At 34.0% G+C, this 14,891-nt stretch overlaps 1 protein-coding gene across 4 annotated transcripts in view; it reads left to right on the top strand.

Moving 5' to 3' along the window:
• The window catches only part of ITCH (itchy E3 ubiquitin protein ligase), a 96,916-nt gene extending 82,025 nt beyond the window's left edge, over positions 1-14,891 (top strand). For 3 of the 4 annotated variants that reach the window (XM_043480447.1, XM_043480446.1, XM_043480449.1), the window contains 5 exons: positions 3,627-3,747; positions 4,180-4,284; positions 6,347-6,443; positions 9,895-9,967; positions 12,272-14,891. In XM_043480447.1, coding sequence (XP_043336382.1) covers positions 3,627-3,747; positions 4,180-4,284; positions 6,347-6,443; positions 9,895-9,967; positions 12,272-12,371 — 496 coding nt within the window. In that variant the 3' untranslated portion in view covers positions 12,372-14,891. Of the gene's footprint in view, positions 1-3,626; positions 3,748-4,179; positions 4,289-5,319; positions 5,331-6,346; positions 6,444-9,894; positions 9,968-12,271 lie in introns of those variants that run through there. The other variant, XM_043480448.1, reaches the window with a different exon arrangement.

The following is a 14,891-nucleotide window of genomic DNA, read 5'->3' on the forward strand; positions in this document are numbered from 1 at the left end:
GCTGTCAGGAAGCTCAGGATTAATAGCCCCGTGGCCATGTCCTGTACTTCAGAAGCCAAGGAAAGTGAATCTTTAGACAATGTGGTGGCTAGTAAGTTATGATGACCCTTATAACAGAACTATGGCCCAATGGTAGATATAGAGGCCAGGTGACAAGAAATTAAGGACTAAGTTCAATAGACAGTATAAATTTCTTTGTGACAAGTCTGACAGCAAAGCACGTGAAAGGTAGGATGGATCCTTGTGGAGGCAGCAGGGTGGAGGGACTACCATGAAGGTTAATTCAAACTGTAAGCCTTACAGAGATTAATCTAGTGGATGTTAATGAGTTTCATCTCCCCTTTCTGGTATATTTCAGTGTAACCAGAAATATGGAGATTTATAAAATAATAGAAAAGAATTTTGAATGGATTTATAAAGTAATAGAAAAGAATTTTGAACAGATAGGCCTTTCAGTTTTTCTCCAGAAGTGGAAGTTTGAAGGGTAGAAGCAGTGTTGGATCACCCTTTTAAATACCAATTCTGTACCTACTATGCCGTCTAACATCATGGCATTGAAAACAATCTCAATTTTATATGCAGATGTTTTTGTGGGGAATATTGAAAGATCAGGTAAAATTTTTAAGTAAAATGATTTTCTTAGTGTATTCTCTTATGCTATGCTTTCATACTTTTAGTCTCAAGTTATTAGTTCACTCACATATTCTCGGCACCAGTTGATATGGGTGAGATTTCACATAATAACTGCTGCTGCTTGAATTCCAGCTTCTGGATCTCTTGCCTGTTTTTCTACTTTTCAAATACTAATATATCCTCTCCAGCTTTCTTGTGATTAATATTTGCATGGCATATCTTCCTCTATGCTTTATTTTCAATCCTTTGTCTTTCTGTTTAAAGTATGTTTCTTATAAGCAGAATATTCTTAGGTCTTACTATTTTTATCCAGTCTGATAATCTTTATTTTTAATTGTATTTAGTACATTTACTTTGAACGTTGTTACTGACATGATTGGACTTAAGTCTGCCACCTTGCTATTTGTTTCTTCTTTTTCCCAATTTCTTTTGTTCCTCCTTTCCTGCCCTCCTTTGTATTACTGATTTCTAGTTTTCTTCTTGTATATCTTTGGTGTTTTTCCTCCCTATACCTCTTTAATTTCTTAATGATTGCTCTAATGAAAATATACATCCTTAACTTACCACTTTTAATTAATTTTATACTGCTACATTCATATATGTAACATTGTAATTTTTAACTAATATACTAATATAAGAGACTTATAATAGTATAATTTTATCTCACTTCAGCCATTTGTGCTGTTTTTATCATTATATTTCTGATGTTTATAACCCTGTAATACTATTTTCTTGCTTTAAGAAATCAATATATTTTAAAAGAAATTACCACATTACCATTTCTAGTTTTCATTTCTTTCTACAGATACATTTTTTTCACCTGGGATCATTTCCCTTCAGCTTTAAAAATTTCCTTCACCATTTCTGTTAATGTGTGCTTGTTGGCAGTGAATTATCTCAGCTTTTATCCAAAAATACATGTATGTCACCTTCAGTATTTGAAGGATATTTTCACTCGATTTAGAATTCTAGGTTTGTAGTTTTTTGGTGGTTTTTTTGGTTTGTTTTTTAGCACTTTTTTCCAATGCTGTTATTCCATTATTGGCTTCTGTTTTTGATGATGTGAGCCATTGTTTTTATTTTCTGGATGAAGTGTATGCTTTCTTCTCTGGTTTTTAAAAGATTTTGTTTTCTAAGCATTTTTACTCTGATATATCTAATTGTAATTGCTTTTATATTTGTCCTTTCTGGCATTTTGTAAGCTTCTTGTGATTGATGCCATTCAGTTACAGAAAATGTTTGTGCTTTCTCTCTATAGGTGTTCCTTTTGCTTTGGTTCCTTCTTTCATACTCCAGAAACTTTAGTTACATGTACATTTAACCTTTGATATTATCCCAGATGGTGTTTGTATTTTTTCATTTTCTCTGTGATTCAGTTTGGGCCATTTTGATTGATCTGTCTTTGAATACAGCGCTCTTTAACTCGTCCAATTAAATTTTCATTTCAGATATTCTTAAATTTCCTTTTGGTTCTTCAAGAGTTTCTGTGTTGAGAATCTTCATCTGTTCATACAGTTTACCCATCTTGTCCTCTAAATTGTTTAATACATTTTAATAGTTTTTTAAAAGTATTTACTAACTTCAACATTGGGCTATCAGTTTTCCCAGTATTATTTATGGACTTTTTTCTCTTATGAGTCACATTTTTCAGTGTCTTTGCACTTGTATTCATTTTTTCATTGTGGCTAATACATGGCAGAGACTCTGAATTCTTTTTTTTTTCTTTGAAGCATATTTGTCAAAACTTTGTTTTGACAAAAAGTTAAGGACAGACCACATTCATTTTTGTGGATGCTTGCTAGAGCTACTCTATTTCCGTTTTGCTTTTAATCCTAAAACATATTCTTTATTCCTTAGAACATGGTTCCGTAGTCCTTACAGTGGAAAGCCCAGGTATTTTCCATGCAGCTTGTGAGAATTAAACTTAAATTCTGTCTCCACTGTACTAGGTGACTGCCAGAATTTCTGCTTGGGTCTTTGACTCTCCAGTTGTTCACTGGACAGGGTTCCCTGGCATCTCATCATTTTCACATGTGTATTTAGGAGTCAGTTAAGGATTTGAAGTGCAGATTTCAGAATTCCCTCTGTCTTTTTTCTTTCAGGGATTTTTCTGTAGCTGCTTTGGCAGCTTTAAGCTGTCAACCTTATGTCTCCTCAGCCCACTGATACTGTTGCTTTTAATTTGAGTTTCATTTCCCTATGCTCTTTGTAAACTGGTCAGTGCCCTCAGAGGAAAAGTGTAGTAAACGTGGCTCTGTTCCAGTGTGCCAGCCTCCTTCAAGGATCTTGTCCCCACCGGTTTCTGCCTGCCTTTGGTTTCTCTCTGATGCCTTCAGACATGTGATATCTATAACTTGCCCAGTGTTTGTAATTATAATCACCAGGGAGGTTAGTCCAATACAACCAACACTGCTCTTTTCCAAAATTTCAGTTTAATAAACTTTAGAACTTTTGTTGTCTGAAATTGTCATCAAGTAATCAAATGCCTAAAATATGTGTTTGTTTGCTCATTAAAATCATTCTGTAACAAAGCAGAAAGTTTATTTGATGTGATTTTGACTGTTCACATTGATATGTATCTTTGTAGATGAAAATTAGAAGAAAATTGAATCAGATACAGTCAGTATGTCAAAAAATTTGAATCAGTCAGTAGAAGTTGAGCATTGAATATTTGATGTAAAGGAATTATTGTTACCTTTTTTGTGTGATGATAGAAATATAGTTACGTTTTTAAAAAAGAGACCTAATAGAAATATATACTGAAATACTTGTTTAAGATGAAAATTACACGCTGTCTAGGGTATGGATAGAGGCATAATTGAAATAAGATTGGTATTGTCTTGAAGCTGAGATATCTATACATAGGGTTCATTTATTTTACTTATGTGTATTTGACACTTTTCATAATAAAGTTTGTAAAAATTATTTTTGTACTCAGAATTTAAGGTAAAATCTAAACTTCCTCATAGTCTTTTTTTATAATTATTTACCAGAATGGTAGCTGAATGGAGATTGTCTCGTGGTGTTGAAGAACAGACGCAAGCTTTCTTTGAGGGCTTTAATGAAATTCTTCCCCAGCAGTATTTACAGTACTTTGATGCAAAGGAATTAGAGGTACTGAGTTCTCCTTTCCTCTGAAGCATGCTGGTAAATAATGCTTTCAGGTGTCTGTTTTCAGCTCACTTCACTATTTTTCCAATGGCAGTAATATTTTTTTTTCTGGCAGTATGTTTCTGAAGAATCCCCAGTGGTTAAAAGTCTATAATTTATCCAAAAATATAAAATTTTGCCAAAGGTATTAGAACCTCTGCCCAATGAGTAACTGTTCACCTGAATATGTGTATATATGATACCAAACATGGAAACTCAACTTTTATAAGTAATATAGCTAAAATTTTGATGAAATTTTTGACACACACATTTTTACCTAAAGCCTCCTGATTAATTTTTGAAAATCGTTTAATATTAGTCTTATCTATGTCTAGCATTTTTTATATTGGTTGTACATTTACCTAAAGAAACTGTTTGTCTTTTTTATCCCTAAAGGTTCTTTTATGTGGGATGCAAGAGATTGATTTGAATGATTGGCAAAGACATGCCATCTACCGTCATTATACTAGGACAAGTAAACAGATCATGTGGTTTTGGCAGGTTTGTCTCAGTTTCTTTCTTTTGGAAGATAAACCATAACTTTGTAGAAAATGCTTACCACATATGGAAATGAGTCATGGAACAAAATGTACCAGTATGTTCAGGGTCCTCATTCCATTCTATGCATTGTAATAAGTGAATACAGAATACAGCATTCTTTTGACTAGTGCCAAGTAAGCAACGTACACCTTGCACCTTTGCCCAGAGAATAAGATAACGCCAGGTAATAATATTCCCCTGCATTTGATCTAAATGCTTTTGAGGATTGTATAGAATTGTCTGAACTATGATTTTCATTATTAATATCTCATTAAGAATTATTTAATGTTTAGAACTTAGAGGCCCTTGGTTTGGAATCATAATGGTGCCTCCTCAAAAATTTCTGCTACAAGCACCTGAAAAATTGCTCACTAATCATTAGAAAAGTGCAAATCAAAACTAAAGTGAGATGTACACCCATTAAGGTGTTTAATAACACCCATTTAAGGTGTTATTTTAAAAAAATGAAAAATATTCATCCTTGGTAAGGATGTGGAGAAATTGGAATTCCTCCTACATTGCTGGTGACAATATAAAATTGTATACCACTGTGGAAAACAGTTTGGTAGGTCCTCAAAATGTTAAATATAGAATTATCTTATGGTTCAACAATACATTCTTTTGGTCATACCCAAAAGAATTTAAGGTAGGAACTCAGATACTTATCATATAACTATGTTCATAATCAGCATTATCCATATTAGCCAAAAGGTAGAAGCAACTTAAAATGTCCATCAACAAATGATTGGATAAACAAAATGTGGTACGTACATACGATGCAGTATTGTCCAACCTTAAAGGAAATTCTAACACAGGCTATAGCATGGATGAACCTTAAGGATATTATGCTAAGTGAAATAAGCCAGCCACAAAAGGACAAATATTGTATGATTCCACTTATATGAAGTATCTAGAATAAACAAATTTATAGAGACAGAAAGTAGAATAGAGGTTACCAAGTACAGGGGAGAAAGAATGCAGAAGCAAGGAGGTAAGTTTAAAGAAATGAGTTTTTGTTTGGTAAACTAAAATTCTGGAAATGGTGGTGATGGTTACACAACAGTGTGAATCTGTTTAATGTCATTGAATTGTATACTTAAAATGGTAAATTTTTATTTTATATATATGTAACCACAGTAAAAAATTTTTTTTCTTAATGCCTGCTTTTTATGTAAAGAAACTCATAAGAAGGGAAGGGACGTTTGTATACTTTTGGATGATCCATGTTGATGTATGGCAGAAACCAACACAATATTGTAATTACCCTTCAATTAAAAGTAAATTTTAAAAAAATCATTAAAAAAAAACCATAAGCTGAAATGACCAAGCTTCTATAAGTTAGTACAGTAAGATAAAAAAATCTTTCCAAAAATTTGGCTGAGCCAAAATTCTTGTGCTGCAGGCTAGAAAGCATTCTATAGAAACTTAATGTTTTGAGTCAGGGTTGTAGGAGTTAAAAGCCACATAATTCTGGCAACACATAGTTACACCAAAACATAAAGAACATTGAGAGAACATTCCTGGGATATATCCAGGTCAGAATTTGTGAGCTTAATTTCATTTGTTCATAAAACCAAAAAGTCTGTTCTAACTCAAACTCTGCGTCCAAAACCAAAAAGTCTGTTCTAACTCAAACTCTGCGTCCAAAACCAAAAAGTCTGTTCTAACTCAAACTCTGCGTCCTTGGTAATCACATGTATGTCTGTTGGACAGGCAGGTCTAGGGGTAAAAGGAGGGTGCCCTAGAAGAGCTGATCTGGAGGCTGCACGCGTAGGGCACTCTTCTTTTTCTGTTTACCTATAGGGTTGTGGTACCAGGGTTGGTATTGGTGGAGGGGGCTGATCAGTGGGGCTTTTGACAAGCATGGAGAAGCTCTACCATCCATGGTAGTAATAGGTGCATTTTCTGGTGCATGTCACCCTGGGAGTTCAACTAAGATGTGAAATGATCTTTTTTCCTTTCTTGTTTAGTATTCTAAACGTCACATATGACCTATGTATCTCTTTAAATGTGCTTTCAACAGTTTGTTAAAGAAATCGATAATGAGAAGAGAATGCGACTTTTGCAGTTTGTTACTGGGACCTGCCGACTGCCAGTTGGAGGATTTGCTGACCTAATGGGTATGTCTACAGGATGACACTGCTGTTACCTTAATGTGTATACAGAATATCAGAAATAACAAAGTATATCTATTTTCTTAATTAGATATAGTTAACCTGGATTTGTGTCAACTTTTAAATCACTTTGTAATCCTTATCTCAAAAATGTTTAATTCTTAGGCTAGACTCCACATTTTTTCAGTCCTTTGGCAAACATTTCAGTGTCTCCTGTGAGCCAGGCACTATTGTTTGTATTATATTTTAATGACTTGTTTACCACTCTTCCCTGTTATACCTGGAGCTGCTTGAGATATAGATCCATATCTTCCATCTTTTCATTTCTAGTGCCTGTCACATAATAGTCACTGATTAAATTGCATGTTGTTTAGACGTGAATGACTATAAGAATATTTTGTGATTAAATAGTAAGTAAATTCAGGTCTTTATTTAACACTAACAATATGCAAGTAGCATGGGAGGATAGAAGTTGGAATCCTTAAGTCTGCTGGAAAAAGAGAGTCAAAATTAAAGAATCAAGTAGGTGACTTCCCTGGCAATCCAGTGGTGAAGACTCAGCGCTGCTGACACAAGGGATGCAGGTACGATCCCTGTTCAGGGGACTAGGATCCCACATGCCCTGTGGTACGGCCAAAAGGTAAAAAAGTAAGTAGATCAAGTAGACGATTTTGGGTAGTGTGTTGAACCAGTTCAAGATTTTAAAAACCAGACTGAAAGAATTTGGACATTACTTTGGGTTTTGGAAGCTCTGGGAGCTTTTTGAAGACAGTAGAACTTGCTGAAGCTGCATTTGAGGAAGACTTGATAGTATAGCATGCAAATAGAAAAGCGTGGAAATAGGAAGAAGCCATTAGAGCTATGATAAGAAACTGATCTTAAGAGAGAAAATAGGGATGGAAAAGGTAGAAATAAGAGGAGTTCCAAAAGTAGAAATAAGACTTGATTAGAAGATTAAATGTAAAGGAAGAATGCTTACATTTTATGCAACATGGAGAAGTTGTGAAGTGTAAGGAATCTGCTAAGTGTAAGGTGACTGTCAGACAACCAAGTAGAAAATTTCAATGAGAGGACAGTTTTACAGGTGTTGAGTTTAGAGGTAAGAGTTAGAGAAAGTAGACTCATAAGAGCAGTGAAGCAGTGACATTTGAAGCTGTGAGAATGGATGGGCTTGTGCAGAAATAGAATACAAAGAATAGAGACCTGATGCTTAAAAAACATCTGTATTTAGGGTTGAGATAGGACTATCCTAGAGGCAGAGGAGAGGCCAGGGAGTAAAAAAGAAAAATATTTTAGTCTCTCTGAAGCAATATAGAGGGGAAGTTTTTATCTAGTGCTTCAGAGAAAGAAGTCTCAAAAGGATAATTTCTTTTTTTTTTTTTTTTTTTTCAAAAAGGATAATTTCTAAGTACATTTTTGGAGAGGGGCACCTTTGAGAATGCTCTCTAGTTTGAAAAAGAGAGACCATGTTGGGGTTTGGAGAGGTTAAGGAATAGTGACTAAAATGAAGAAAAAATTGCTACAAGTTTCTCAATAAAAACTGGGAATTTGATTATTAAAAAAATAAGAACTAGGTCTGCTCTTAGAAATAATATTAGGATTGGGTGGAGTAATCTGAAGCAATACAGAAGGATACTTTTGGAAGACAGTAAAATTGTGATTCATCAAATTTTAGAGGACAATTAGTTTAACCTTCCTTCCACCCAGTATAGGAAAAGAAAGTTGTAAGAGTAATGTATATAATAATTAAATCTGGTGGATCTTGACCTTATCAGGTCTAATATCCCATTTTTGTAACATATTTATGTCTTTAGTATTATATAATGAAGTTGGTAGATATGAAATGTATCTACAACCTCCAGAAAAAAACATAACACTAACTGTAATATCAAGAAGTTTTTAAGTGATTTATGAAGAAATTATATTTCACACATGTATATCTGGGAGAAACTATTAGAAGACACAAAAAGTTGTTCCTGTTTAAATGAGCTGATCTAAGAGAAGATCAGAAGCTCTTTCTATATAAGAATTACTGAAATATGAAAGAACAGATAGAAAAGGTAAAAAATAATAGACTTAAATAAGTGTAAGAGAAAGAGGGAAATAGCCTAAATGAATTAAGGATAATATACCTGCCAAAATATAGCTGATTAAAGTAGAGGAAAAATCAGGTAGAACTTAAAGTATAATGGCTAATCTTGGAATTCCAGTATAAGCCAAGGCTCTGATATTTAAAAGGCCTCAGACCTTTTTAAAGTTGAAGTAGGTTGAAAAATAGGAATAAACGTGCAGGAGTCTATATGAAGCTTGTTTGGTTTAGGGGCAGTGTCAGTAAGGTTGAAAACAACAGACAGCCTAAATTACAGTTTATGTTTACAACATGATGTGTTACAAGTCCATAAACATCCAGGGTAACTGATATTATTTGTCAAATAGCCTTTATCAATGAATTCACTGAAAATCCTTCATTTCATGTTTCTCTATTTTGATATTTGATTCAGTCTATTAAAAGTAATCCAGACTCTACTGTTACATACTAATTAGCGCTATTAAACTTGTCATCTCTGTGGCTAAAAATGCTATAATATATTGAGAGAATGTGCAGTACATAAACTAGTAATTTCAAACTTAATTATTTTAGCTATCCTGTTTCATAATGACCGTATCTTATGTTACTGGGCTTTTCACATAACTACTTAAGAAAGCACTTCACTATTAGTAGATGCAAAAGTATTACCAATTTATATTTGTATTGTGTTTAGTCAGGTGGAACATGAGAAAATTCTTTGGCTTGACTTATTTTACACATGGCAGAACATTAAATGTGCCTGGCACTGTCTTATTCAAAAGTCCAGTAGTACTTCCAATCCTTGTGACCACCAAAAAATGCTGCTTAGGGGGCAGTAGTGATGTTTTTAGAAAACGAGTACTAAAAGTTAATAACCTTAACAGTTGACTGAAGATAAATGAGAGACAAGAATTGGGTAAAAACTGTGTGAGGGTACACCCTACAGGACCTATTGAATTCACTAGGTAGTTTACATTTTCTAAAGTTTTCACAGTTTTCTATTTAAATCAAGTTTTATAAGACAGTGAGTTTTAGTTTCCCTGTTTAAAATTGAAATTAAATTTTTTATGCATTCTATTCTTATGTGAGATATTATTAATTACAGCATTCTGTTGTTCTAGCTAAGGGATGTAGATGAAACTGTGTTTTCTCCTCCTTAACATGCATTAACAATATGATTCTCAAACTTGAGCACTCATCAGAATCATCTGGAAGCTTGTTAAAATATTGTTGCTGAGCCTCACCCCTAGAGTTTTTGTTTCAATTCAGTTGGGGCCTGTGTATTTGTGATTCGTTAAGTTCCCTGGCGATGCTGATACAGCTGAATTGGGGATAGCAATTTGAGAACCATTACACTATCAAACTGTTGATGATTTCACTATATTTTAGGGAGCAATGGGCCACAGAAGTTCTGCATTGAAAAAGTCGGGAAAGAAAATTGGTTGCCTAGAAGTCATACCTGGTAAGTAAAATCAGAGAGTGTTTATGTATAAATGAAATTCTTTATTATTCACCTGAAACTAACAACAATGTTAATCAACTATACTCCAAAATAAAAATTTTTTAAAGTGTAGAAAATAGCCTTTTCTCATTTATCTTGTATATACTATAGCATATTACAAATTAGAAATGAAATATTTTCCCCATGGTATTGAATTATTTTTAACAGCTTTAGTGACATATAATTTATGTAACAAAAAACTTACCCATATCTAGTAATATTTAGTAGATTTTCAAATAAGTAACCATCACTACAATCCAGTTTTAGGTTTCTGTCACCCCAAAACAATCCCTGTTAACCGATTTACAGTTAATCCCTTTTCTCACCACTGCATTTTTTTTTTTAATGTGATATTTAGAAAACACTTTAACATTTCTCTGTAGGCAGAGGAAGGAATCAAATCTAGGTAGCTATAGAGAGAGATACTCTTAGCATAGTGACAGAAAAAATGTTTTCTTATTATAAATGTAGTTTAACCACATTTCCAAAAACGTACAAAACTAAAAACCCAAATCTTAACTCAAATACAAAAATGTTCGAATTCAATATAATGCCAACAATATTTGCACTTTATTTTGTGAGACATTTCAGCGGTCATATATAGACCTTGCCAGACATTTGTGTGTTTTTCCTATCTGCCCTTTTTATTATCTTGTGTGCTCTTTTGTATTTTCATTAATACGACTTTTTAAAACAGCTTGTCATGTTTGTTGAAGAATCAGTTGACCATAAATACATGGGTTTATTTCTGAATTCTCAGTTCTTTTCCATTGATCTATAATATTTGTCCACAATGACAGTAACATTGTCTTGATTACTATATCTTTTCAGTAAGTTTTGATATTAGATATGCATTCTCCAACTTTTTCAAGATTGTTTCTGCTCTTCTGGGTCCTTTGGATTTCCATATGAATTGTAGGATCAGCTTGTCCAGTTCTGCAAAGAGATCAGCTGGGATTTTGATACAAATTGATTGATTAGTTTGGGGGGAGTATTGCCATCCTAACAGTATTGTCTTCTGACTCATGAATATCAGGTGTCTTTCCCTTTATTTAGTTGTCTGATGTATTCCAACAGTGTTTTGTAGTTTTCATTACATAAGTCCTGCTTTTCTTCTGAAAAATTTATTCCTAAGTATTTTATTCTTTTAGAAATGATTATAAATGGAATTGTTCTCTTAATTTCACTTAAGATTAATCATTGCTAGTATATCGAGATACAGTTAATTTTCTTATACTCACCTTGTACACATATATTTTGATTTGATCTTTTGTCCCTTTTTTTAAACTTGGAACACACTGTGCCATTACATTATTGTGAACAGCTTATCTCAGTCATGCATGAAAACCAGTCTCATTACTTTTTCAAGTTGCATGTTTTTATTTGTTCATGTTTATAACTGTAAATTTATTTTCCCTTTGTGGATACATGATTTCTTCTGTTACCAAATATCTGTTGAGTGAGTGCTCAATCATGGCTGACACTTTGTGATCCCATGGACTGACTGTAGCCTTCCAGCCTCTTTTGTCCATGAAATTTTCCCAGCAAGAATACTAGAGTGGGTTGCCTCCAGGGTATCTTCCCAATCCACCCAGGGATCGAACCTATGTCTTTTGTGTCTCCTGCATTGGCAGGCAGCTTCTTTGTGACTGAGCCACCTGGGAAGCCCTCCAAGTATCTACCTGCACCTTATCCTAAAACTATAGTAGAAGGCCAAGGCTTTAGGGCAGATTCACTACCTGTTACCTTGTGAAAGTGTCCTTAATATGCCCCCAAATTAGAAGGTATCTTTAAAAACTCACAGTTAAGAATAAGAGAAAGGCAGTAGGACCAGCATATTAGATATGAGAGCAGAAAATATTTTTATTGTTAATGGGGTATATTTAAAACCTTTTGATAAGAGACCTATGACCCACAAAGCCTAAAGTATTAATATTTACCATCTAGCCCAAACAGCAAATGTTTGCTGGCCACGTTTGATAATAGAGTAAATGGGAAAGTTTAAGAGGACTAGCATTTTACTGAGTACCTATTGAGCATCTGGTACTATGCTATATATGCTTACTTCTTCATTGTATCCTGAGAGGTAAATACTATTAACTCTCATTTTACCAAAGAAAAAAACAGAAAAGTTAAAAAAAAAAAAAACAAAAACAGGTGCCCAAGGGCCCAGTGACAGAACTGAGATTTCAACCTAATTTTGCCTGGCTTTGAAACCATTGTTAGTATATACCCTTTTCTCAAGGTAACAATTCTTACTTTTAGTTTTAACCGCCTGGACCTGCCGCCCTACAAGAGCTATGAGCAACTGAAGGAAAAGCTGTTATTTGCTATTGAAGAAACAGAAGGCTTTGGACAAGAGTGAATTCTGAGAGCCTGCACCACCAAAGGACAAGAACTTATTTGCAGCGTTTGTCCTTTTCCTTCTTTGCCTATTGCACACTTGTAAAATTGGACTGTGACTGTTTAGAGAGTTACCTTGAGTGTAAGTAAATTAATGTTATCATTGAGATTTATCTCCCAGTGATTCTGGGTTTCTTCTCAGTGTTTTCAGAAATCAGATCTGCAAATGACTTGGTCATAAACCTTACTTACCATGAGATTAACACAGCAATGAAATCTGCCCTGTCTTATTCCACTAGATTCTTTCCTTAACAAAAAATTTGTGTATGTGTCTCAGAAGTCTCAGTTAGGTTTTTTTTCTTTTAGAGATTCTGAAAATATGCAGGGAGGTCACTTGGTAACTAAAATATGTAAAATCTACCTATTAAGCCTCATGGAAAGAGGTATTTGTTTAAAACAGCCCAGCTTCTGGGGTTATGAGCAAATTTCCGGCTTGTGCTCTCCCTCTTCTTTCAGCCTGGCCTGACTGTTGTTTTTCCTTTCCAGAGCATGAAATCCATGCATCATTTGATGCTATCCCTAGAAAAGAGATGCTAGACTCTTGTATCTCTCCACAAAGTAGTTTTGTTAATTTGAATTCAGAGAGAAGTTGGTCCTGGTCTGCAAATGACTTAACACTCTTCATTTGGAAGTTTGATTGTTTTAATTGCCTCGCAAATACTAAACTTCACAAACAATATTGACACTATGATGCCTTCACTGTAGAGAGAAAAAAAAAAGTTAGCCAATTTTTGGAATTAATTTGGGTGAATTTATTGAAGACCATCAACAGTTTTTTTATGTTCCTGTGTATCAATTCCATCTTTAAATTTTATCATAATCCAACAACTCCAGTTACATTTAACTACTGCTAAGGAGTTCAAATTAGAGTGCTTTCTAATCGAAGTAGAGGTCAATGAAATATCTATAAAATCACATTTTCATTAGGGAGGAAGAGCTGTGGTACTGGCTAAAAAAGGAAGTAATACATTTACAGCAGTACATTTCTAGTAACCACAGAAATGTATTGTCTGTGTGAATTACAACTTAACAAATTGACAATTTCTCTGACAAATGTTACAGTAGTTACTTCCACTCTCTCTTGTCCTGATTTGGATTTTCTGTTCAACTCTAACAATTTTAACAGCTTTTTCCCATGACTGTTTAATATTAGATTGCCCTGTTAGTAACTGATTAATGCACTTTGACCTTCTCTGTGTTTAAATTTTTTTTAACTTAGCCTGCTTAGACTTAGCAAGATGACTGCTGTCAGAGGACAGCGTGAGGAAGCCTAAGCCAGCTGAGTGCCTGTCATAACTGAACTCATAACCTAATATCTCATGAAATAGGGACTTCAGCAGGTTTCAGTAGCATAGCATGAAAAAGGGGCATTGAGCCAAAAATAAGCAAATAGCAAACCCCTGTTCTATTTGGAAAGGAAATGGGCTTTTTTTTTCCCCTAACTACTCTTCCTTTTACATCTTGAAACAATGACAAAAACACTTTTAAACTTGTGTATCTGTTTTCTAAAACACTGCCATCATAAAGCAGACATGTCAGTGAAAGGGTTGCCTCATCCAAAAGTCGTTAGTGTAAAGGGAGAGATTGGGCTCCTCTCAGTCCTATCTTTATTTTGATTTTATTCTACATGCTCTAGGAAATGTACTATGGTCTCTAAAAGCCCTAGTTTTCAAAGTGACTCTGCCTTTTTGTTGGTAGGGGGCAAAAAACTATTGCTTTGTCTTACAGAGCGAATGTCTGCCAACTACCCATTCATTATATGTCTGAACTTTGGTAATATGTGGCTATGGAGATTAAACCTTCTATAAAGACTTCCTATTGAGGTGAATGCTCATATTGAAATGTAGTTACCTACAATATTTACTAGAGATTTATGAGATTAAATTAAGAGATAATGTAAGAAAGTAGACTTTTTTGTTCTACATAATGCTTGATGATTCATTTAGGGACCTAGAAATATTGTGCGAAAATGTATAAATATCATCCAAAAGGCTTTCTGCCCTATATTTTTAAAATACAGAATAGTTATATATGAAGTAGTCCCGGCCCTAGTTCTATAGGGCTTGGCTATTTAATATTTTTATGGAAGAAATGTTTAGTTCTGGAAAAGGTAAATGCTTGTATATATTTTTGCAGCCTGGGGTCTCCCTTGCTCTATTTCTCCCTTTAATTTAAATGGCCATGTGTATGTCTTTACTGCTGTGTTAGGAAGATGGGGGCTGGATATCCCAAGAATCAGAGGTTAATTACAAATATTGCAGATAGACAGCAGACATAAATATCTACCAAATACTATCTTAAATTTTGGTCCAAACTGATCATTTGGAAATAGATTTATTGTAAGTGTTTAATTAGAGCGATTTCTTAAATCTGAACTAAATTGCTTTTAGAGTCCTTTTTCTTTGTAAGCATTGTAAATGCTAATAAATCCTGTTAATTTTTTTACTGCATGTTATGTTGAAATAAAAACAAAGTAAAATGA

The sequence above is a fragment of the Cervus canadensis genome, chromosome 10 (genome assembly GCF_019320065.1).
Source record: "Cervus canadensis isolate Bull #8, Minnesota chromosome 10, ASM1932006v1, whole genome shotgun sequence".
Classification (NCBI taxonomy): domain Eukaryota; kingdom Metazoa; phylum Chordata; class Mammalia; order Artiodactyla; family Cervidae; genus Cervus; species Cervus canadensis.